The sequence below is a fragment of the Sceloporus occidentalis genome, unplaced genomic scaffold (genome assembly GCF_023333645.1).
Source record: "Sceloporus occidentalis isolate IW3139 unplaced genomic scaffold, rSceOcc1.0.p SCAF_4, whole genome shotgun sequence".
Lineage (NCBI taxonomy): Eukaryota > Metazoa > Chordata > Lepidosauria > Squamata > Phrynosomatidae > Sceloporus > Sceloporus occidentalis.
The window spans coordinates 22240511-22262499 of record NW_028316984.1 but is presented as its reverse complement, the minus strand read 5'-3'; the positions used below and the strand labels follow the sequence as shown (position 1 = coordinate 22262499).

The window sequence follows — 21989 nt, the reverse complement described above, 5'->3', positions numbered from 1 at the left end:
TGTAATTTTCAGTGAAAATACATTCCTTTGCTAATACAGGCCCTATACAGACTGCCAAAATAAAGCTGCTTTGGTTCACTTTGGAGGTATGCTGTTTCATTGATGCATGCGTCCTAAGAGTCCGGAAGCTATGCCAAAGGTGCACTCCAGTCCTTGGACTGGATCGTGACTTTGGTGTGGTTTCCGGACTCTTAGGCTGTTTAAATGATGCATGCATCCTATCTCCAAAGTGACCCAAAGAAGCTTTATTTTGGCCTGTCTGTATGAGGCCACAGTTTAAAGATATTTCACAATTACAGAGGCCAATAGTTACAAAGGTTTTAAAAACTCAGTATTACCAACCAGAATACTAGAAAGAAAATGTCACCAAAAAAACAAGGTATTAAAAAAACCTTTTTTTTTTATTTTGGGAGCTAGGTCAATGAACTGGAAACAACAGTATGAAAGTATATTTACAAAGCTAATTACAAAATAAATATTTAAAAATTTGAATTGCTTATTTTTGACTGACACAGTCTTTAATAACCTACACAACTGTAGTTATTTATCTCTTTTCCTTTAGTGAGGAAAAAAAAGGATGCTCCAAAGCTTCTGTAAGGGTAATTCGTTTGGCAGGATCATATTCCAACATTTTATGAATGAGATCAAACAGATTTTCATGGTCAGCATCATGGCACTGCATGAATTCCTAGGAATAAAAAAAAAATCCAAACATTAGCAGCACAGGACACTACCACGTAAACATGTACAATTACACAGTAATATTCTCTTACCTTCAGTGGCTTACAACGTCTTGAAACATATCTGCCAGCAGAACTTTGCTCATCCCAATCCAATTGGTCATGGTGGAAGTACTTGCGTTTTCTAGCAAAATACAAAATTAGATTAAATTACTTGAGAGCAGGTTTACTCATGATAAACTATTCACATGAAGAAATTCTAGTAATCTACCTTATTAACTTCAACAGTAGTGCAAAAAATGTTATTTACAAGATGAGAAACATGACCCATGTAGAAACTATGAGTACCTCCTAGTTCACATTAAATGGAATATTACTGGATTATAATAACAGGACAGTAATATAGAAAAGGCAGTGAGACATGTACCACATACACTTAACTATCAACCAGGAAAGAAGCAAGGGTAAATGGGAAAACACAATTCAATAGTAGTGCTGGCATTCATGACTAGAGAAGATGTAATATGCAAGTTTCATTTCCTTTTAAAAGTGAGCAGCAAACTGGTCCAAGAAATTAGAGCATTCTCAGGTACATTGCTCTTTGTAAAGACCACAAGACTTCTTCATTGTAGATGTAAATTTAATCTATTTCAACTCTAATGATTTTCATTTAGGGCAAAGGATTTCTCCATAGTACTAATGTGTATACACACCCAATTCCATGATGGTATGATTATTGCTACTACTGTAAGCTAACCCAGAGGCATCTAGTTCCACATAATATACCCAAAACAAACACATATTGATTTAAAATGCTGTTCTAAACTAAAATTTTAGGACATAACTAATCACAAGGGGAAATGCATACAGGTGTTGAAAGCAGCATGCTATGCAAAAGGGTAAACCTTTTTAAAAGTGCTTACTTGGTTTTCTGGACCATGTGAATTGGTAGTGGCCCCAGTATTTTTTCCATCATTGCCAGGTGTTCTTTACTGTCATGTGTCTAAAGAAAAAGATAAATGTTCACAATTTGTCTCGAGTACTCGCAGGAAAAGGAACATCAAATCTCTTTATTACACGAAGCCTCTGTTGGTATCTAGTTTCTCTGACCAGAGTGCTGCTGAGGCACATATTATTATTATTATTATTATTATTATTATTATTATTATTATGCTTTATTTATGTAGCACTCTAGATTTATACTAGGCAGCATTTTAAACAATGGATGAAGGCCAGCATCCTGCTTATACCATACTGTTGTACTTTTTCAGTCTCTGAACCCACTCAATTTGTGGTTATACAATTGGACACCTACCAAGCAGTTAATATTCTGTAAGCCACTGCAGACTGAAGAATAAAAAAATTATCTCATTGCAGCCTGTTTCCTCTTGGACAGGAGTGTATACTAGCATAATTTCAGACAGCTGAACACATGCACAACATGTGACCCCTCTATGGGACAGCACAGAAAGAACACCTTCTTGTAATTTATGCAATGCCACTGCAATGCAGATCTCAGCTATGATCGGCTGCCTCCACACAATATTTTTCCAATGCCTAATTTTCTTTACACAATGTGCCTATGGTTCTTCTCTTGCTATCACTTCAACATAGTTATTCTGGCATAACAGACTAACAAGATTCCCATCTCTAGCAGCTATGCACCTTTAAGGAAAATAAGGTCATTTTTGCCAGGCTAGAACTTCACATGCTGTTAGCCAAACAAGACAATTACCAACATTTGCAACAACATAGCGAGGTTCAAAGAATGTGAACCAAGCAACAACATACAGTTACTGCACACATCAGAAATAGGAAAAATGTATCAATCATGGCAGTGAAACCAAAGGTGCATAAATAAACCCATGTGAACAAGCAAGGCTTTTAAATTTCTGCTATTAGGAGCAGTTTGTTCCTCAGAATGGTAGAACAAGATTGACCTCTCTAGACATCACACCTGACTCTATAAACTATGTTTTTGTAGTCACCTACCGGAAATACTGTGAATCCAAGGTAATATTCGATAAGAATGCATCCAATACTCCACACATCACATGGTTGTGACCACCCCAAGGCTGTGGAGGAAAAAAGTTATTTAACATTTTGAAAATAGGAACCAATAAGATTTGTAACATTGTAAGTCATCTTGATCCACCAGGCTTGGAGAAAGGAGGAGGCATAATCATAAACTCCCCAATCCACAAAACTTTGTATTACTGATCTGAGGTTAAAGTGCTTCAAAGGTTCTCTAAAATGTATCTGAGGGCTGACTCCCTCTAAAACGAGGAAAAGCAAAGTAGGTTTTGCCTAAAGTCACAGAACTAGAAATAGTGTTTCTGTTGCCAACGTGACTGCCACAATTCACAGAAAGCTTTTTAGCAATTCTAGGACTGCAATCTTAAGCACACTTCCCTAAAAACATGTATTAAAAATAACAAACAAAACTACTTCAAATGCTCACCCAAAATAACTTCAGGAGCTCTGTAATGTCTTGTAGACACAAGAGTACTGTGATGTTCGTGGTCATACGTTGCACTTCCAAAATCTACAACTTTAATATCTGGACTTTTCAGTGTACGTTCGTCACGTTTCTGAAATACACCATACATTAATAAGCCTACTCTTTTTTGCTTGTAAGTAGTGGAAAAAAGCTCTAAAGTATGATATTAGATTTACCAGTTTGGAATTGTATTTCTCTGTGTACTCAGATTTCACAAACAGTATGTTTTCCGGCTTCAGATCTGTATGAGTTAGTTTGTTTGAATGCAAAACTGTGAAAAAAGAAGTCAGCAAATTATTTCTATAATTAGTTAATTTACCTCAACTGTGCTATAGATTCATCAGAGATGGAAGCGAAAGCATTGAACTGTATTATTAATGTTTACTTGTTAATCACTTTTTGGCCCAAAATTCAACAAGACTATCTTCTGTGCTTTCCCCTCAGTAAAAATGGTATATAAAATATGCTGCACTGTATGTTCTCTTTTAAACTCAGTTTACTGCCTTGAGCCTTAAAACGAGACAGCTTAGAAATTGCAATCAAGCATGCTATGTATACTTACAGTTGACAGATTTGCAGATCTGGTATGCCATTTTTCTGATGTGATCCAGACTAAAAGGCAGAAAGCTGTTTTCTTTAATGAAGTCATAAGTACTAAGTCCCAGTAGTTCAAATACAATGCAAACATGGCCATGGTGTTCAAACCATTCCAACATTTGGACACAGCGACTGTTAACACAATAAAGTCATCAAGAAGATGTCACAAAACAGAGAGTCTGATTATAAGCACAGGAAAATTTATAAGCCTAACTCCAAGGCAAGATGTCAAAGGATAACATAGGACCGTGATGGCGAACGTATGGCACGTCATTTCTCCCTGGCACAGGCCAGGGAGGAGGAACAGGCACATGTGTGTCCGTTCCTCCTCCTGCCCTTCCCCTGGCCTCCAGTTGTCTCTGAGAGACAGCTAGGGGTCGAGAAAGATCTGTGGGGAGGAGGAGTGGACATGCAGTCCTCCTCTTCCCAGACCTTTCCTGATCCCTAGCTGTTTTTCTGAGCACATGCCCACTCCTCCTCCTCCCCACAGACCTTTCTTGGCCCCCAGCAGTCTCTGAGACAGCTGGAGGCAGGGGAAGGGCAGGAGGAGGAGCAACAAGTAAGTGCCTATTGCCCACCTCTCCAGACCTTCCCCGGCTTCTAGATGTCTCAGAGGGCCTGCCCCGGCACACAGCCCCTCCCCCAGGATGCAGTCCCAAAAAGGTTCACCATCATTGACATAGGACCTATCAGTGAATACATATACAGTTGTCCCTCCACATTCACAGGGGTTAGGGGCAAAGGACCCCTGCAAATGTGGAAAAAATGCAAATAACACCCCCCACACACACACACACACAGTTAAAGGACGGGGGGGGGGGGGGTTAGAAGCTAAGTTTGCACTTGCCCCTTTTCCTTCTCCCTCCAGCTCTGTAACTGGATCAGCTGGGCCAGTTACAGGGCAGCAGGGAGTAGTTGAAGAGAAGTGAGAAGCACACGCCTGCTCAGCAGAAGGGAGGCAAGGGATTCTGGCGTTGCTGGTCTCATCCCTCCTCTGATGCCTCAGAGAGCTCAAGCAAGTTCTCTGAGGCATTGGAGAAGTGGGGAGAAAAGTGCACATGCGAGCCCCCTGCCTTCCTTCTGATGCCTCAGACAGCTTGCCTGTGTTGAAGCATTGCGAAAGGCAGGAGAATCACGTGTGCTTCTCTCACCCCTCCTCTGATGCCTCAGAGAGCTTGCCTGAGGTCTCTAAGGCACCAAGGAGGGGGAGAGCAACACATGTACACCCTTCCTAGCTGATCCCTCCCTCCTGGGCTTCCCCACACCCTAAGGAGGAAAGCCCGGGAGGGAGGAGGAGTGCGCACACACATAGCATGACACTCACAAATAATCAAATTTGCAAGTGTCAAAGCCACGAATGTGGAGGGATGACTGTAATGCCCCCAACACTGGTTTTAAATGATTAATTTTTCTCAAAGGTTTTGTAGCAGCTTTGAGACTAACTAAAGAAAGAAGTTGGCAGCATGAGCTTTCGTAGACTTAAGTCTACTTCCTCAGATGCATCTACAAAAGCTCATGCTGCCAACTTTTCTTTAGTTAGTCTCAAAGGTGCTACAAGATCTCTCTACATACTGATTCTAGAGACTAACATGGCTACATCTTTGAATTCTTTTTCTCAAAGGGGAATTATAAAAAAAACATGCAAGAACCCATAAGTCCTCCGTATTATTGCTGTATACTTACAATGTGCTATTAGGATCTGTTGCATTTAAGTGCTCCAACACTTGTACTTCTGAACGAGCTGCTTCAGAGTATCTATCAACATTTTTTACTATTTTTACTGCCACATGTCTATCTCCCCTAGAAACAGAAGTTATGAAGAGTTAGTAAGGTAGAAGTGCAGTTCCTTCATTACATGAATAATGGAAGTTTACATGTTTCCTCTGCTTTAATGTGAAAAACCAGTGTGCATCTAGCATATAAGATTAATATTTCTGAAACTAGTCTGTTTAGTATTCACTTTAACAATTTTAGCACATGATTTTGAAGAAAAAATTACCTTTCCTGAAGCCTATATAGGGTATAAACCCTACTATAAATCCTAAGAAAATGACAAACAATGCTCTTAGGGAGAAAACACTGGCATATACTAATAATAAGCTCATATTCTTCCAGCGCTGGTACTAATGTAATCAAAACCTCAATATCCTCACTCATGTAAACTATAGGAAAATCTAAGATTTTGGCTTTCTCCAATTTTCATTCCTGTAGCATCCTTGTTCTCTACAGAGAAAGAGCTCTTACCCAGTGGAAGGGAAATGGGGATGAACACGTGAAAACAGTTACATATGTGTTTGTTTCTTTAAACATTTAGAGAAAGTCAACTTACGCTTTGCGATCAATGCACTCCACTACTTTCCCAAATGCACCTTCGCCCAGAGTAGAGACAATTTCATCTAGAAATAGGAGGGGAAATCAGTTATGCAAGCAATGATGTATTTTTATTATAAACACCATGCTATCTTCTAGGTTGTGCCGCTATGTAAAAAGTGTAACTAGTTATCTTTAAATCTTTTAATTGGACAACTCTTCAAGACAATTATGCCTAACTCATTCTAAATTAGCTTTGTTTACTACTCAGAAAATTTCAAGTAAAATTTAAGTTATGTAAAATACCCCCCAAAGGAAAAACAAAAACACAGAACAAAAACCCAAGAAATAAAAGGACTTCCAAGACTCCTGACTTCTTATCTAAAAGAAATTATTCTATCTGAAAAGTGAATAAGTTTTGAAAAATATTCTATACATCTTGCACTTAGTACGTCTCCACTCTGACAGATCAGGTGACCCTCCTCATCATCCTCTACACTCCTCGATCTTTTCCTTCGGTGACTCCTCTGGTAACGGCAAGTGGCGGCACCGAGATCATCCAGCCAATCAATAAACCCGAGTGAATTCAGGGCAGAATACGAAATTCATTCAGCAGGGAGATATTCAGGCATTCAGATACGCGCCAGGCCACAAACGGTTGGCAGGAACAATTTCAAATTCCCCAGAATTTCACAGGGCAGATAGTTTAGGTTACAGGAGAAAAACATGGCAAGGAACAGATTTTCAGATAAGGTACTTCAAGTGGCAAGGCATTAACACACAATATATGCTTTTAAAAAAATATGGTTCACTAGGAAAAAATATATTTTGCAAAGAAAATCTCTTCAGTTTAATGATGTTATATAGTAAATGCTGGAATTTACTGCCCTACAGAATAAACTTCCTGGTAAAGGAATCTCAACAAGTGTGTAACTACTATGAATTCATAAAGTCAGCTTAACTACACAGTCCTGTAAATTTAAAAGCTGTGCAATATACATCACACTCAAATCATATACACTCAGTTCTATACTTGTAGACAAATCTCCCTCACTGAACAGATGGTTAGCACAATCAGTGCTGACAGTGGTAATCATCTGTCAGACAGTGGGGTAAAGGAACAGAAATGTGGACCAAGTCCACTCCGATGATTCAGCACAACTAGGCATGCAAATCCCATCCCTGAGCAGCAATTCATTAGGCTGGTAAGTGGATCTGGGCACATGAAACACGTTTCCATGCAGAGCCACACTTAAGTTTGGAGTGATTTATGTCCAACCTTTCTATAAAATCTTTTCAGAAACTCTAACCACATAAATAAATATATTGATAATCTAATACTCAATATATTTATTGCACTTCATCTTTACATTGTCAGTAAGACCTATTTAGTCTCACAAAAGTAACCCAAATATTCAGAATGTAATCTGTAACCACTAATTCTGTTAAATTTGCCTTACAGAAACACATCATGGTGCATCTTACCTGCTTTTTCAACAGATAGCCAATTCAGACTTTACACAGTAGAATACTGTGTAATGAACAAATAATAATAACCACTCTAAAACCATTTGTGTTACTACCATTGTTTCCTTGTGCTTCTGGAAGACAAGATCTATCAGTAATAACTGTATGACTTCTGTTACAATGTACTTCCCACTTACTTAAATGTGTTTTGTTATCCACCTGAACAGGTATTCATAATAATGTTCAAAGTGCTTTAAAGTATACATACCGCATGTGAGTGATGTGATTTACTATGATGAGTCTTGTGTTTTCTTTTGTAACTGCTTCTGCCACTATGTCCTGATGACTTGCTACTGTGGTTGTGATGATTTTCATTGTCTCTGCAATGGTGCCTGGTTTCAGAGAGTTGACTATAGTTGTTTCTGTATTCAACATAGCGACGTTCATGATGATCTCTTTCATGGAAGGAACTGGCATCTGAATAAAGGCTTGAGGGGGGAACACAAATACATTCTCATATTTTTCACATATGACTTACATCCAATTCAAAATGGAAATAAAAAAGGGAAAATGTAATCTATTAGGCATTTTGCATGGCCTCAGAGGCCATGGTGGACTGGGAGGTGATATATAAATATGTTAAATAAATAAATAATAAACATGAAGCTAATTAAATGATTCTATGAAATGAGAACCAACCTTTTAAATATAAACTTACAATAAAGGGGGAAAAGTAACCTACCTATCATACACCTCGGTATCATTATACTTGCAGCGCTTACTCTCATGAGCACTACTATATGACTTTCTTTTTCTCTTATGATGGCTGCTGCCTTTTTTGGGATCCGAATACTGTTTTTCATCCCATTCAGAATAATCTGTCCGTTTGGAATACCGCATCTGCAAGTAAATATTTTAACACAAAAAAGTACAGTTAGAATTACAGGAAATGCTACAAGATTGGCTAATGCACATGGACAAAATGTTTTCAGAGCAATTTCCACACACCTTGCATACTGCCTCCGTAGGCAAAGTGCTTATTTTCACAATTTTGTTAGGCAAAATATAGCCTTCATGGTGAGAAAAAGATGCAACTCTATGAACATTTCACTGAGGTCCTAGACCTTGAAACACCTATTTTTAACAGTCGCACAGAGAACAAATATTTGACCAGTATTCAAAGGCCATTGTCTGTGATTTTAAGAAAGCCAGATCTGGCTATGGCCAGTGACAAAACAGGACTACAAATGTGGCCAAGTTTTATGTTTTGGAGTGTGTGAGAGGCTGTGTTCCTATGCTACAGCAAAAACAAGCATCTTGCGGAAATTTAAAGCTCAGTAAATTTGACCTCAGCTTGGAAGGGCAAATGCCAAGAGGCTGAGGCCATCATTTCATTTGATCAGCTGATTTACATGTATTAAATGGCTTTTAAAGATGTGGCTGTTTCAAACCATTTTCAATTTGCTTAAATATGCTGGAATCCTGAATGGGAGAGATGTTTGCCTAAACACTGCAATTCCAGTGCTACACATGGCCAACCCCCTCCCCTTGGCCAGCAGCATCTGCTATGATTGATGGGGGTTGTTTTTCCATCCAGATCTCACATCACTGGGGAAATGACTGACCACATGCTCTGTCCCAAGTGCGCCTGGGAAGGGTGTGTGTGAAAGGTCAGCCAGATGCTGACTGGGCAACAGGGGAACTAGGCCCTGTGGATGCCAGGAGTTGCTGCCTGCAAAGCAGTGATGGGGCTTGGGCTTTCACAAACTGTGTGGCCCCAAAACCAGACTCCACATAGGGATTGACAACACCTGAGTCACAAGGGCGTGTGTGGTAAGCATCACTGAGGATTCTAGCCATACGTCTGATGTTGTTGTAGATAATTCACATGCTCAATTAACTATTGTGTTTCATTGGCTTAAATATTTATTCTGCAATCCACTTTGAGGGACCTTTGTCTGAAAAACAGTATAAAAAAGTTTTAGATGAACACATCTCTTCTCTTGGGAGTTTTCTTGCTTCCTGTTTTCACTGCCCATGAACCTGATCCTGTTGGTGCTATGAAATACCACATCCGGCATGCCTATATGCAGAAGCAGGCTGCTAACCAAAGACCCATTTTTATCCTGCTGTTACAGTAGTAAATACACAAAGCATCTCTTAACTTGTCAAGAAGAAAATGAAGAAGTGCCACTCCTAAGACCAGCTCTGTCTTTTGTGTCTGTGCAGCGTGTGCCTTCATGTTGTTTCTGACTTAGGGCAACCCTAAGGCAACCCTATCCCCTGAGGAGGCTGAGAGCGTGTGCCTTCCAGCCCAGAGTCACCCAGTGAGTGCCCATGGCTCACCCAGGATTCAGACCCTGGCCTCCAGAGTCAAGGTCCAACACTCAAACCACGACGCCCGCCACACTGGCTATCAGCTCTCTCCAGAGACACAGCTATGGATGGATGCGTGCGTCTGCGCACACACACACGCACACACATATATCTACATACACACACACATATATGAGCATATATACACACATGTGTGTATAAACCTATATATGCGTCTACACACATACATACATATATGCCTGCACATGCCTGTGTGTGCATATATATATATATCTATATCTGTATACCTATAGCCACAAGTACAGCATTCCCCCGCCTGCCTGCCTGCCTGCCAAGGCCACTCCTGGAGGGCGACTGGCCAGCCGCCGCCATTTCGTCTCCTTCGGGGAAGAGGCGAGGGAGAGGGAGAACATGGCGGCCAAGAGGGAGGGCTCTGTCGTGGAGCCAAGGAGGTCCCCAAGGGCCTCTGCGTCCCCGCCTGCCTCTAGTAATGGGGATCGGGGAGTGAGAAGGAGGAAGGAAGCCTATCCCTGGCAGGCAGAGGAGGGAGGCCCGCTCTCCTCCTTCCCTCCCTCCCTGCCAGAGCGAAGCCTTTACCCGAGGCGCTCCGGCCACAGCCTGCTCCTCCTCCTGCTCCCCAGGGGAAACTCACCGCTCCTTTCGGCGTCGAGGCCTCTCCGCTGGGGTTCAGTTTGCTGTCTGTCTCTCGCTGCTACTGCCGCCACTGCTTCGCCGAGACAAAATGGCGCCGGCGACGAGTCTTCTGGAAGAAGGGGAGGGAGTCACAAGGGAACGCGCATGCGCAGACGGAGCCTCGCCCCTGGAGAGAGGGAGTCTTGTGACGTCATAGGAAGGCGGGGCTCACCCGGAGGACGGTTGGCAGTGGTGGCGGAACGTTCGCCACAAAATGGCGGCGGAGGCAAAAGAAGGCAATAGAGTGGAACAGGCATCTGCCTGATACGTTGGAAAGGACAAAAGCACAGCTAGGACTAGGCCCTCTGTTACAACCCAATAATACAATAATAAAGGGATAGCCGGCTTGGCCGTAAAATACATACTTTTATTACAGCAGCTAAGGTCCAAGACACACTGCACAAATAATCCAGTTTGAGGCCGCTTTAACTGCCCTTGCTCACTGCTAGGGAATCCTGGGAGCTGTAGTTCTGTCAGACATTCAGGCCTTCTCTGCCAGCTCTGGGGCCACAATAAGCTACCATTCCCAGGATTCCCTGATAGCACTGAGCCAGGGCAGTTCATAGAATCATGGAAGAGACTGCAAGGGCCCTGATCCAGTCCATCCCTATCTTGCCATGCAGGAACTCTCAATCAAAGCATCCCCTGTGAGTCAGATGGCCATCCAGCCTCTGTTTAAAGACCTCCAAGGAAGGAGACTCCACTACACTCCCAGGGAGTTTGTTACTGTCAGGAGAGAGCAAGCTTGTTTTCTGCTGATCCAAAGAACAAGACCCAATGGAGCAATGGATGCAAGCTCCAGGAAAAGAGATTCCACCTCAACTTTAGGAGGAGCTTCCTGACAGTAAGGGCTGTTCGACAGTGGAACAAACTCCCCCGGAGTGTAGTGGAGTCTCCTTCCCTGGAGGTCTTCAAACAGAGGCAGGTTGGTGTGTTTTAATTCTGTGTTCCTGCATGGCAGAAGCGGGTTGGACTGGATGGCCCTTGAGGTCTCTTCCATCTCTATGATTCTATGTCTACATAGGAATTTTTGCTTGGAAGTCCAAACCACCCATAGACAGTATTTCACTCATTAGCAAACATGTAGACTAAAACAAAGTCTAATTTTAAAAGGAAGAAATGCAACAAAAAGATCATTTCCCCTTTCTCACTTGTAAGGTACAAACAGGAGACCTCTTGGAGGGGGGGCAAAAACAGGAAACAGACAAAATTATCACCGCCACCTCCCTCAGTGCTACTGTCCTTATAATCCTTATAATCCTCTTGGATTTTTTAATAAAAGAGCTAGAGTTGCATTTTTATGATAGCAGGTAGCATAAGCCCAAGAGAGGCTTACAACCGCACTGGCCAGTAAGGAAAATGCACTTCCTGAAAAATTTAAAATCCAAGGCAGGGCATTCAGAATTCAGTTAGGTAATAGGATCAAATAAAATGTCACAGGGAGCCAGTGTAGTGGAGGCAGGGTTCAAATTGGTCATGGAAAACCACAGAGTAATCCTGGGCGAGAGGCACTCCCTCAGTTTCAGAGGACGGCAAAGGCCTTCTGAACAAACCTTGTTAAGAAAATCCTGTGATAGGTTCATCTAAGAGTTACCATAAGTTGGAAAAAATGTAATGGTACACAACACCAAAATTCCACAACAGGTTGTGCATGATTGAGTTTCTAGAACTCATCAAGGTAGGTGATGCAAAATGGAGAATAGAGGAAGAAACACACAAGTCAAAACATTACTTTTTTTTGTGGGTTTTTCGGGCTATGTGGCCATATTCTAGAAAATTTTCTTCCTGACGTTTCGCCAGCATCTGTGGCATCTGGCATCTTCAGAGAATACCCATGCAAATCACTGCTGCATTCCCAGGCTCACACAGTATATATATACCCAACTTTTTCCAGGCAAAGCATTCTCTGAAGATGCCAGCCACATAGCCCGAAAAACCCACAAAAAACCATGGATGCCAGCCATGAAAGCCTTCCACTTCACATTCAAAACATTAGGTCACATACTGTATATGTAGGGATGCCATATCCCAGTGGCCCCCGGGACAAATCCGCTTTTGGGGGCCCCTTCCTGGTCCCGGTCCGGTTTGGCCCCCAGCCCCCAGTTTGGGGCCCACGCGGCACCAACCCACCTTCCCCCACCACCCCGCACGGCCGTGCCACCCACCTCCTCCTCCATTCCAGGCCACGTGGCTGTGTGGAGGAAGCGAAGGAGGCGGTGTGCTTTCTGCGTGCGGGCTGAAACGGAGGCGGGGGAGGGTGGCAGGGAGGAGGGCGCGGGTGCACGCAGGAGGCGCATCTCCTCCTCCTCCATTCCAGGCCACGCCAAGCGGAGGCAGAGGTGCCTGCCTGGCTTGGTGCTCCCTGCCCACGCGCGCGCCAAGGCAGCAGGCAGGCAGCCACCCACCGCCTCGCGCGCCTCCGCGCTGGGCACTTCCTTGGGCCCGGGAGGCTGAGGTGGAGGTGGGTGGCTGCCTGCCTGTTGCCTTGGCACGCGGGCGGGCGGGGAGCGCCAAGCCAGGCAGGCACCTCTGCCTCCTCCTCTGCCTCCGCCTGCTGGGCCCAAGGCAAGCACCTAGGGCGGTCGCACGGAGGCACGCGAGGCGGAGGTGAGTGGCTGCTTGCCTGCTGCCTTGGCGCGCGGGTGGCGGGGGAGCGCGCCAAGGCAGCCACCCACCTCCTCCTCTGCTTGGGCCTGGGAGGCAGGGGAGGAAGGAGGGAGGAAGGACAAGAAGGAAGAAGAGAAGGAGGAGGAAGAGGATAGTGATGATGACGATGAAATGAGCCAGCTTCTGAGGCACAACCAATGTAAGTTGCTCTGATTTTTACAAACTCATGCGCAGTGGAAAAAACCCAAAGTCCCTTGACCAAGTACACACTTCTGAGAAGTACAGTTGAATCCGAGGGCAAACCCACTTCTTGTTAAACCACCTTGACATATTCAGTATGCATAGCATGTTCAGTTTGAAACCCAAAGAGTTTGGTTATCGAATAAGCCTCTGAAATATGCAAGGGGCCATGTTAAAATAAAGCCATGTTCAATACCCAAATGTGCTATTTGGAATGGGGGGGGAGGGGAGGTTGGCCAAAAAGGAAAGTACATTTCTGTCATCTGTCTAGGAATAATGCCCAAATGTCCTCCATTTTGATCATGCCCAAGAAACATGAATTTATATTAACATTTTTTTAAAACCATCAATTTTTTCTGCGTATCCTCCATTTTTAAAATATGTACCCTACATTTGAAACTTTTGTCCTACATTTTTCCCGGTTTGGAGGTCCAGACTTATGGCAACCCTATGTATATGCAAGATCTGCTATTTGAATTCAGACTCAAGAAAGAGCTTGAAGACTGCACTGGTCACTGATAGGTACTGGTAGTATCAGATGACAGCAGGTGATCTCAGCCAAAGGAGGCATTAACTGACACACTCTGTTGCTACTATATCACTCCAGATTGCAGTGAAAGTTGCTATATAAATTGTGCTCTACATTTTGTGCTGCCTAAACACATCACCTGTTCCCATTCTAGCTCTAGACAGAAAAATAGCCATAAAGCAACCCAGGGACCCTGCTTCTGTCCTGTTGGAGAAGCAAGCCAGAATGATGACACCTGCTGTTTTCATACAATATGTTTAAACATTTCTGTTTAGTTGCTTCCACTGCACGCAGGCACAAACAGCATATACTAGCATTTTCCTACTTGTTAAACCAGGACTGCTCCCTTTTCCAAGTCTTAATGACATGACAGAACATGTAAATGTATTTCAGAAGAACAAAGATGTCTATCAAGATGTAACTAGTAGAATGAACAAGAAAAATACAACTTGTTAAAAAAATTAAATTTAAGTTTACCCTATGCTTTTTTGCAGCTTTATTAACCATAAAAATTTAACACATCAAAATTGGCTTTTCTGTTCTGTGGCAATTAGAAAAATCTTGTAAAGTCTTTAGTTTCAAGAGGGAATGTAGGAATCTTTCTGTTTTCACTGGGCCACTCACAACCTTTCAAAAACCTAATGCAGGAACATTGCAGTCATTGAGCAAAGGGGTTGGCATGAATTGTAACATCTTTAACGTGGACATCATTAAGGGGGCGGAAGGTCTTTTCATTTACTGGCAGTTTCTCCAACTCATCTAGAGTATCCAAACCATCAATGACCCTAGGAAAGAAAATGGAAAAATAGTTATAACCACTTCCTTGGACAGAAAGGAACACATTTTAGATACTGTTTTAGCTTTCTAAAAAGAGTAAAACAGATCTTGGAGGCAGGGGTAGACCAATATCCTCCAGATGATGTTTGATTAGAGCTCCCATTAGCTAAATTGGATGAGATGAGGGGCAAAAATTTTCCATCCCTGCTTGCTGTAATCAGCTCACAATAAAGTAAGTCTGGAGTCCTAAACAAACTAATTAGGGTGTAAGTAGAGCTAGCTGCAGGCAGGGGGGAAACACAAGATTGTGCTTCTGAAACTCTAGTTACCAGATATTTTGGACTTCAACTTCCAGAAACCTCAGCTGCAGTCAACACAATTGAAGAACAAAAGGTTGTCAAACACTGCCACAGATGAGCATGAGGCGATATTTATTTCTAGATTTAAAAATCAAATCCAGGATTCAAAACCACCATTTTCCTTGCTAATGAATTTTCTTGTTACATTTTGACAGTGTCATGGTCCAGCTGGTATATATTTGGCAATTTTTAATTACTTGTTAATTACATTAATACCACTTCAAAATTTATAAAATTATTTAATATTCAAATCACCTGTGTCTCCTAGTAATATTATCTTTTTGTTTTGGCATGAATTGACTCCCATTCTGATTGAGGTGAACACTCCCAGCTCCTGTGGAAGTTCCAGTTTTGGATTATCTTGTTTTGAACACAAAAAGAACTGGCTGTCTCCCAATTCTGTGGCATACCATCTTCCTCTTACAGGTATTCCCATCATCAGGCTCAACCATAAATTACTTACTTGCCAAACACAGTATACTTCATGTCCAGATGTGGCTGTTTGCCATAGGTGATGAAGAATTGAGATCCATTTGTATTTGGGCCATTATTTGCCATAGAGACAACTCCACGAACACTGTGCTAAAAATAGTTATAAAACAGAAAAAGCATTATTAATTTTCTATGTTATTTTTCAGCAGTTTCAAATCATTGAAATTCTAGTACTATTCCTTGCCACGGGCAGGGTGACATGATAGCCATGTTTAATCATTTTTGAAGGGATGTCACATTGAGGACACAGCAAGCTTGTTTTCTAGGACCCGGAACAATGGATTCAAGGTGAAAAGAGATTCCTTGTAAATAGTAGGAAGAACTTCCTGACGGCAAAAATTGTTTGACAGTGGAATATGCTGTCATGGAGAGTGGTGGAGTCTCCTCTTTTGAAGGTTTTTAAGCAAAGCCTGGAGGGATATCTGTTGGTACTGCTTTGATTGTGTAATACAGCATAGCAAAGGGCTGGACTAGGTGGCCCTTGTGGTCTCTGCCAACTCTTTGATTTTATGAAAAACAAACATTTCTTAAGACTTTTATATATTGATTTTGTGAAGCTAAAAGCCAATTTTTGGTTTCCAATCAAGACCAGATTATGCAAAATCCACACCCACTCCCAATATACCTACTTACACCTTTAGGCCTTTTCTGAGTTTTTTCTGCATAATGAAGCATGGCAAGTGGTTGGAGACTGACACACTCCATATTCTATGGGAACTACCCTTTAGCATTTTCAGTCCAAACCAATCCAGAGCAGAGGCTTCTCTTCTGGTCAGCTACTCCCAAACCCCTGAAGGCTGCTACCATGCCAGAGTGCGGTCACAGATGATAGCTGGGGGAGGTGGGGAATGAACAAATTGCCCAGTCTTCCTCAACTCCACAATTTCTATTGCATTACTGATGTTCCAGGCATGGAGGTAGTGACAGCCTGAAATGAAATCCTGCCCAAGAGAACATACCCCAACCTGGGGCAGAACAGTGAGTTCCTGCAAGGAAGGCACAGCTAAGAAGTATGTCTTGCGATCAGTTTCCTATTATATGAGAAAGAAACCTGGACAGTGTAAATTAGCAGAAAAGCAGCCTGGGCCTTTCCATTAACCTTGCTCAAAGTTTTCCTTTTCCCCTACATTCACCTCAGGTTAAGTGAATGCACAGGGTCTGAAAACAGAATGACTCTGCTGGTTAGGCTATAATAGGACAATGTAACCATATGCAACCAAAACTCTACCCTGGTACACACTAGTGGACAATGCTTTATAACAGGGAGAAAAAAGAGAAGTGAACAATCTGATCTGCAATGATTATACCACTGCCTTAAGGCAACTACTTCTTCAAGAGAATATGTGACAATAATAGAAAACACTAATGGAAAAAAAAGGAGAGGGATCCCATACCTTTAAGTATTCACTGTATTCATCTTCAAATTTTCTGCCCCAAATGCTATTTCCTCCTTTCCCAGATCCTGAAAGGGAGAGGAAGATTAATAGGGTCCACCACAAGTCCAGGTACTTGGTCTTGAGGGATGACAACACTTTCACCTGTTTAGCACGAACATTTAGACAATTTTGAGGATTCAGCAAAATAGAAAAGTCTTCTTTCATTTTATCTGGGTTTTTAAAGTTAAGAAATAACAAGAAGTCTTTTCAGAGCACTACCATAGACTCCTGTAATTTTCTCTCTCTTCAGTCTCAGTGCATATCAATAATTTGTGAGAGGGATCAAAGATAAGGAAACTATCAGCCAAGAACATCAGCCAGCTCTTAAACCCAATTAACTTGTAGACTCCTGTAGATCAGATATTTATGGAACAGAGTATTTAGGTAGCATTGTGTCATATGTGCATAGATTATCTTGCAGCAGTTCTCTTAAATCTTTCATTTACTTACGGTATTTACATAATGATTCTGTCAACTGGCAAACAGACCTCCCACAATCTTAAAGGGCAGTCAGCTAATAAACTGGTCCTTCTTTTTATATGATGCATTAAATTAGTTTTTTGCCCAAGAACACATATATCTTCATGACAAGAAGCTGAAAAAGTGTGCAGAAAAGCGAGCTGAAAATTCACAGACTCTTGTGTGACATGATGGAAACATGCTATTCAGGGAATAGGTGATCAAATGATTGGGGGATTATTCAAGGCACTATTTATTAATCTAATACTAGCCTTTCATCAGAAGATTCAAAAAAGATTTCAGGTGGTTTCTCATGAAGACTTTTTTAAGGTTCAGCAGTGTTCCTGCATCATATGTACCGTCAGATGAAGCCCTAGCATAAAAATCTCATAAATATTAACACTGAGCCTTATGGTATGCCTTAAGAACTGGCAATTTTTGTTTTGCATTAGCACTGCACAAGCTTTCATGCAGGCCACTTCATCAGATGCATACCTCTGATTAAGTGAGTTACAATCCCCTAAAGCATATGCCAAATAAAATTTAAAGTACGACAAGACTCTTATTTGTATCTGTTGCAACAGATAAATATATCTGCCCACTGCTAGAAATTGTAAGAAAATAAGTCAACTGTAATAAAAGGAATTACCAGTTGGATCTCCTGTCTGCACCATAAATCCTTTGATATTCCGATGAAATATACAACCATTGTAGTAGTTACTAGCAGAGAGAGCCAGAAAATTCTACAGAAAGAAAAAAATGCTAGTGAAGAAATAATATAATAACATGAAATACACCACAAATGCATTCCTGTGTGGACATTATGTTTGTTTTCATAAATCACAATAAAAAATGGTCCAGTAAGTTGTGAATGAGCTCAAACTCCTTCTCAGCTCTGTCACACATATACATACCTTTTTCATGCAGCTAAAAGGAGGTATTCAGAAACTTTTGGCTCATATTTTAGTTAACTATGGGCCTGAACAGACAGGCCAAAATAAAGCTCCTTCAGGTCACTTAGAAGGTATGCTGTTTAAAAGATGCATGCATCCTAAGAGTCCAGAAGCCACTCCAAAGCCATGCTCCAGTCCTAAGAATTGGAGCACAGCTTTGGCGCAGCTTCCAGCCTCTTAAGATAGGTGTGGCAATAAGACTACTAAGCTATCCAGGTTTGTAACCTAAAAGCTACTATTCCAGATATGGTCTACATCATTCACTTGTGTATTATACAATTTTCCTTATGTATCCATCGATTCCTTATCCATTGGTTCCACCATTCACAACTTTTTTAAAAAAAATTAAATAAATAAATTGCAAAAAGCAAACCATGATTTTGCCATTAAGGGACACAGTTTTACTACACCATTGTACTTAATGGATGAGCATCCATGAATTTTGATATCCATGGTGGTGGTGGTGTTTTCCTGAAACCAAACCCCAGCAAATACCAAGGGCCCACTGCATCTGTTCTCTGACCAAAAAGAACCCGCGAAAAGTGGGTTCTTCTTGCGATGCCATTACAACGTCACGGTGCGCCAATGGTGCACTCGCGACATCGTAATGGCACCGTGACGTGCAGATGCTATGCGTCTGGCACATCATAATGGCAACGGCAGTCTGTACAGGGCGCTGCTATTTTGACACCCTTGTTACGTGTGAGGGGCGAGGAGCGTCTAGAAGTGCTGCCCCAAGGCACCCCTCACATGTGACGAGGGCATCCTTTTTGGCCCATCTGGATTGGGCCACTGATATATATAGAATGTTTTTGTGGGGGGACTGGGGGATAGGTGTAATTCACATGAAGCCCATAGGCCATGCATTTCCCATCATTCAAAAAAGTACAGTAGGACCTCATATCCATGGACTTGCCATCCATTAATTTCAACATCTGCAGATGGCAAGCCCCTGTTGTGCTCAATAATGGCATGTGCATATGGCTGTGTCACCATTAGGGACAGCCCCCACTGCCCCAGTGGCAGCACATGCTGTGTGTACATGCCACCATTGGGGACAACGGGACTTTAGGTCCTGTAGATTTTGATATCCATGGAGGGGGGGCCAGAATGGATCCCCAAGGGATACCAAGGTGTCACTTTACTCATCAATACAAGTTATTTTGACTGGCCTATTGGAATTGTAACTTTTCTATTTATTTAAATTCTGAATAGTTTTAAAATGGATTATTAACCAGTTGGTGTGAAATGTTCATGTTTTATTATTACCTGACTATTGTTATTATATTCTGATGTTATTTTGAGACTCTTTGGGTGCTGTGGGAAAGTGACATGTAAATTAGGAGACGTAGTAATCCATTCACAGTAATCCTGCTGCTAATAGTACCTTAATGATGCACACCCAACTAATTTGCAAGTAAAAATTACAAATAAAAATACATGGAAAATAATACTGAATACAGAACTGCAATAAATCAGAATGAGCAAGAGAAAAAGTTACATTTTCCAGTAAATCTTTCTGAGAAGAGAATGGTTTAATGGAAATTAGATTAGCAAATACAAAGGGAATTGGATAGTAACTCTGGGACCGAACAGACGGGCCAAAAAAGCAAGCTTACACATGTCTTGAGGGGCATGGTGATTAGATGCCCCCAAGATGCACAGAAGAAACACCAAAGCTGCACCTAGGCCGTGAAAACCTGGCCCAAAAAGGAGTGGTTTCTGCTGCGGTCCTGAGGTGTCTTGGCCAGGGGTGGCATGCCGGTTTGTTTTCCCCCCTGTCAATTAAACCCATTAGGAGAAAAACACACTTAATCTAACAGGCTTCCAAGCACAATTTACTAAAGCCTCAGGAGAGATGGACAGTCATATTATGTGGCAACAATTCTGTAGTTTCATTACTTACTTCACAAGCCTTAGGTGTTCGTTCACAGAACAGCTCTATCTTAATATCTCCCACATCAGTGTGCAATGTCACAGCCTGGGTAGGGGTGGGACAATAAACAAAATTATTTATTCAAACAATTTAAACAAATAAACGATTTACTCCAAAAGTCAAAAAGCATCCAAATCAACTTAATAGTTATGCAAGATATTTCTAATAATAGGAGAAATAAAAGTACAACACACAAAAGTAATCCATCTTAATTGTTTATAGAGAGCAATAAAGGTCTAAATGTATTTGGCAGTGATTTTGTTGGTAGTGGATTTCCAGATTTAGTTGGTCCATGCTTCAAATTTCCAGCTTAGAATACATGCACATATTAGGATTCATACAGTACTAAGGAGTGAACAAACTTTTACCTAATCTGACAAATAGGCACGGAATTACAAAGCCAAGACCCACTCTGCTTAAACAGTAGGGACAACCTCAGATAAAAACAATCTAACTACAGAAATTAAGGTTGATATGGCTAAATAAAAAAGCCTAGAGCAGCACTGGTTTTGTGAAAAAGTAGAGAGATATGTACTATTTACAACAGGGTGGACAATTGTGCAGAGGTTGGGGGCCCTTTTTCTACCCTGTGCCCACCCAGCAGGCCACAATGGTGGGTTGTGATGTGTTTGAAGTGATGCAACATCACTTCCAGCCACTATTGAGGCTGATTTTGGGTCAACTTTTAACATTTTTGTTTTGCATTCTGGAGATGTTTGGGAGTGGGGATTTGGAGGGTTAGCAGAAGAAAACCCCTATGGTTTTGGCACATGTTGGAAGAGCATTTTGGGGGGAGCAGAATTCCCAGTTTTTAACATTTTAGTCTGGGGACATTGAGAGGGCTTCAGCTGCCACATTTAGGTGTTTAAAGGACCACACACAGCTGTCAGGCTGCATTTTCCCTCTCCCTAATTGAAAAGGTATGTGGTGCTTTGTGAAATACCCTTGGTGAAGCAAGCTTTGTGCAATAAGGAGAGAGGGACAAAACAGCATCTGAAATGCACCCTTCAAGAAGCATCTCTTCCATTCTCAGTGTAGAGAGAGTGTCACCTGCCCACCTCACTATAATGCATATTTGATGAGGAAACACAAACACTAAGCCATAATGTGCATTGAAGCGGAATATTTTTTAATAGACCTGTTTTTCAAGAAATTCCTTGCAAGCAGTTAGGAAGAAGATATTGAAACAATCATCCTCACCATCTACGCAGACTGGGACCTCCAAGCAGAGCCCTCTGGAAAGTCCCTGCAAAGCACACGGTTACAGTCAGTGGCAATGTGGTCTCACATGCTAAAGTCCCCAGAGTACTGCAGGGACAGAGATAGGGATGTGAATGCATGCTTTTCAGTCATGCTCAAAATGGAAGACATTCAAGACAACATAGAAGGCATTCCTCAAGAGAAGCTTGGAACACTTATGGGGATGTAAAATGCCTGCTTCCCAGTCATGGCTCAAAATGGGGGACAAGTACGTGGCCCCTCCGCCCTGGGCAGGAAAAAGAGGGCGCTGGCACTCACCTCGTCCCCGCCATGGGCCTCCCTCCAAGAAAGGGAAGCCCTCTGCCTGCTTTTCCCCGCCCTATCCTCCTCGCCCGCCTTTTTGGAAGGCCGCCTCCT

The 21989-nt window shown here is 42.0% G+C and overlaps 2 protein-coding genes across 2 annotated transcripts; both read right to left on the bottom strand.

The window, feature by feature from the left end:
• Nucleotides 1-382: 382 nt before the first annotated feature.
• CLK1 (CDC like kinase 1) lies at nt 383-10653 on the bottom strand. The gene is made up of 13 exons (XM_089519439.1): nt 10544-10653; nt 8297-8454; nt 7823-8042; nt 6524-6614; nt 6107-6173; nt 5461-5577; nt 3743-3909; nt 3357-3451; nt 3142-3271; nt 2673-2755; nt 1604-1683; nt 774-864; nt 383-688 (listed from the first exon to the last, which is right to left on the bottom strand). Exons 2-13 carry the CDS (start codon nt 8452-8454, stop codon nt 545-547), a joined length of 1443 nt encoding a protein of 480 aa, XP_089375565.1. The 5' UTR covers nt 10544-10653; the 3' UTR covers nt 383-544.
• A 3773-nt stretch (nt 10654-14426) lies between these two features.
• Nucleotides 14427-21979, bottom strand: PPIL3 (peptidylprolyl isomerase like 3). Its single transcript, XM_089519438.1, has 6 exons — nt 21891-21979; nt 20343-20417; nt 18133-18226; nt 16983-17050; nt 15560-15678; nt 14427-14745 (listed from the first exon to the last, which is right to left on the bottom strand). The coding sequence occupies exons 3-6, from the start codon at nt 18155-18157 to the stop codon at nt 14619-14621; spliced, it is 339 nt and encodes a 112-aa protein (XP_089375564.1). The 5' UTR covers nt 18158-18226; nt 20343-20417; nt 21891-21979; the 3' UTR covers nt 14427-14618.
• Between the last annotated feature and the right edge of the window lie 10 nt (nt 21980-21989).

Coding starts and splice junctions, on each gene's coding strand:
- CLK1 (XM_089519439.1), bottom strand. CDS start 8,454: ATGCGGTATTCCAAACGGACAGATTATTCTGAATGGGATGAAAAACAG. Junction 5,578..6,106: donor GAGTGCATTGATCGCAAAGC/GTAAGTTGACTT, acceptor TTCTGTTTCTAG/GGGAGATAGACATGTGGCAG. Junction 3,272..3,356: donor AGAAATACAATTCCAAACTG/GTAAATCTAATA, acceptor GGTGTATTTCAG/AAACGTGACGAACGTACACT.
- PPIL3 (XM_089519438.1), bottom strand. CDS start 18,157: ATGGTGCAGACAGGAGATCCAACTG. Junction 17,051..18,132: donor GCAGACAGGAGATCCAACTG/GTAATTCCTTTT, acceptor TCTCCCTTTCAG/GATCTGGGAAAGGAGGAAAT. Junction 15,679..16,982: donor AATACAGTGAATACTTAAAG/GTATGGGATCCC, acceptor AACTATTTTTAG/CACAGTGTTCGTGGAGTTGT.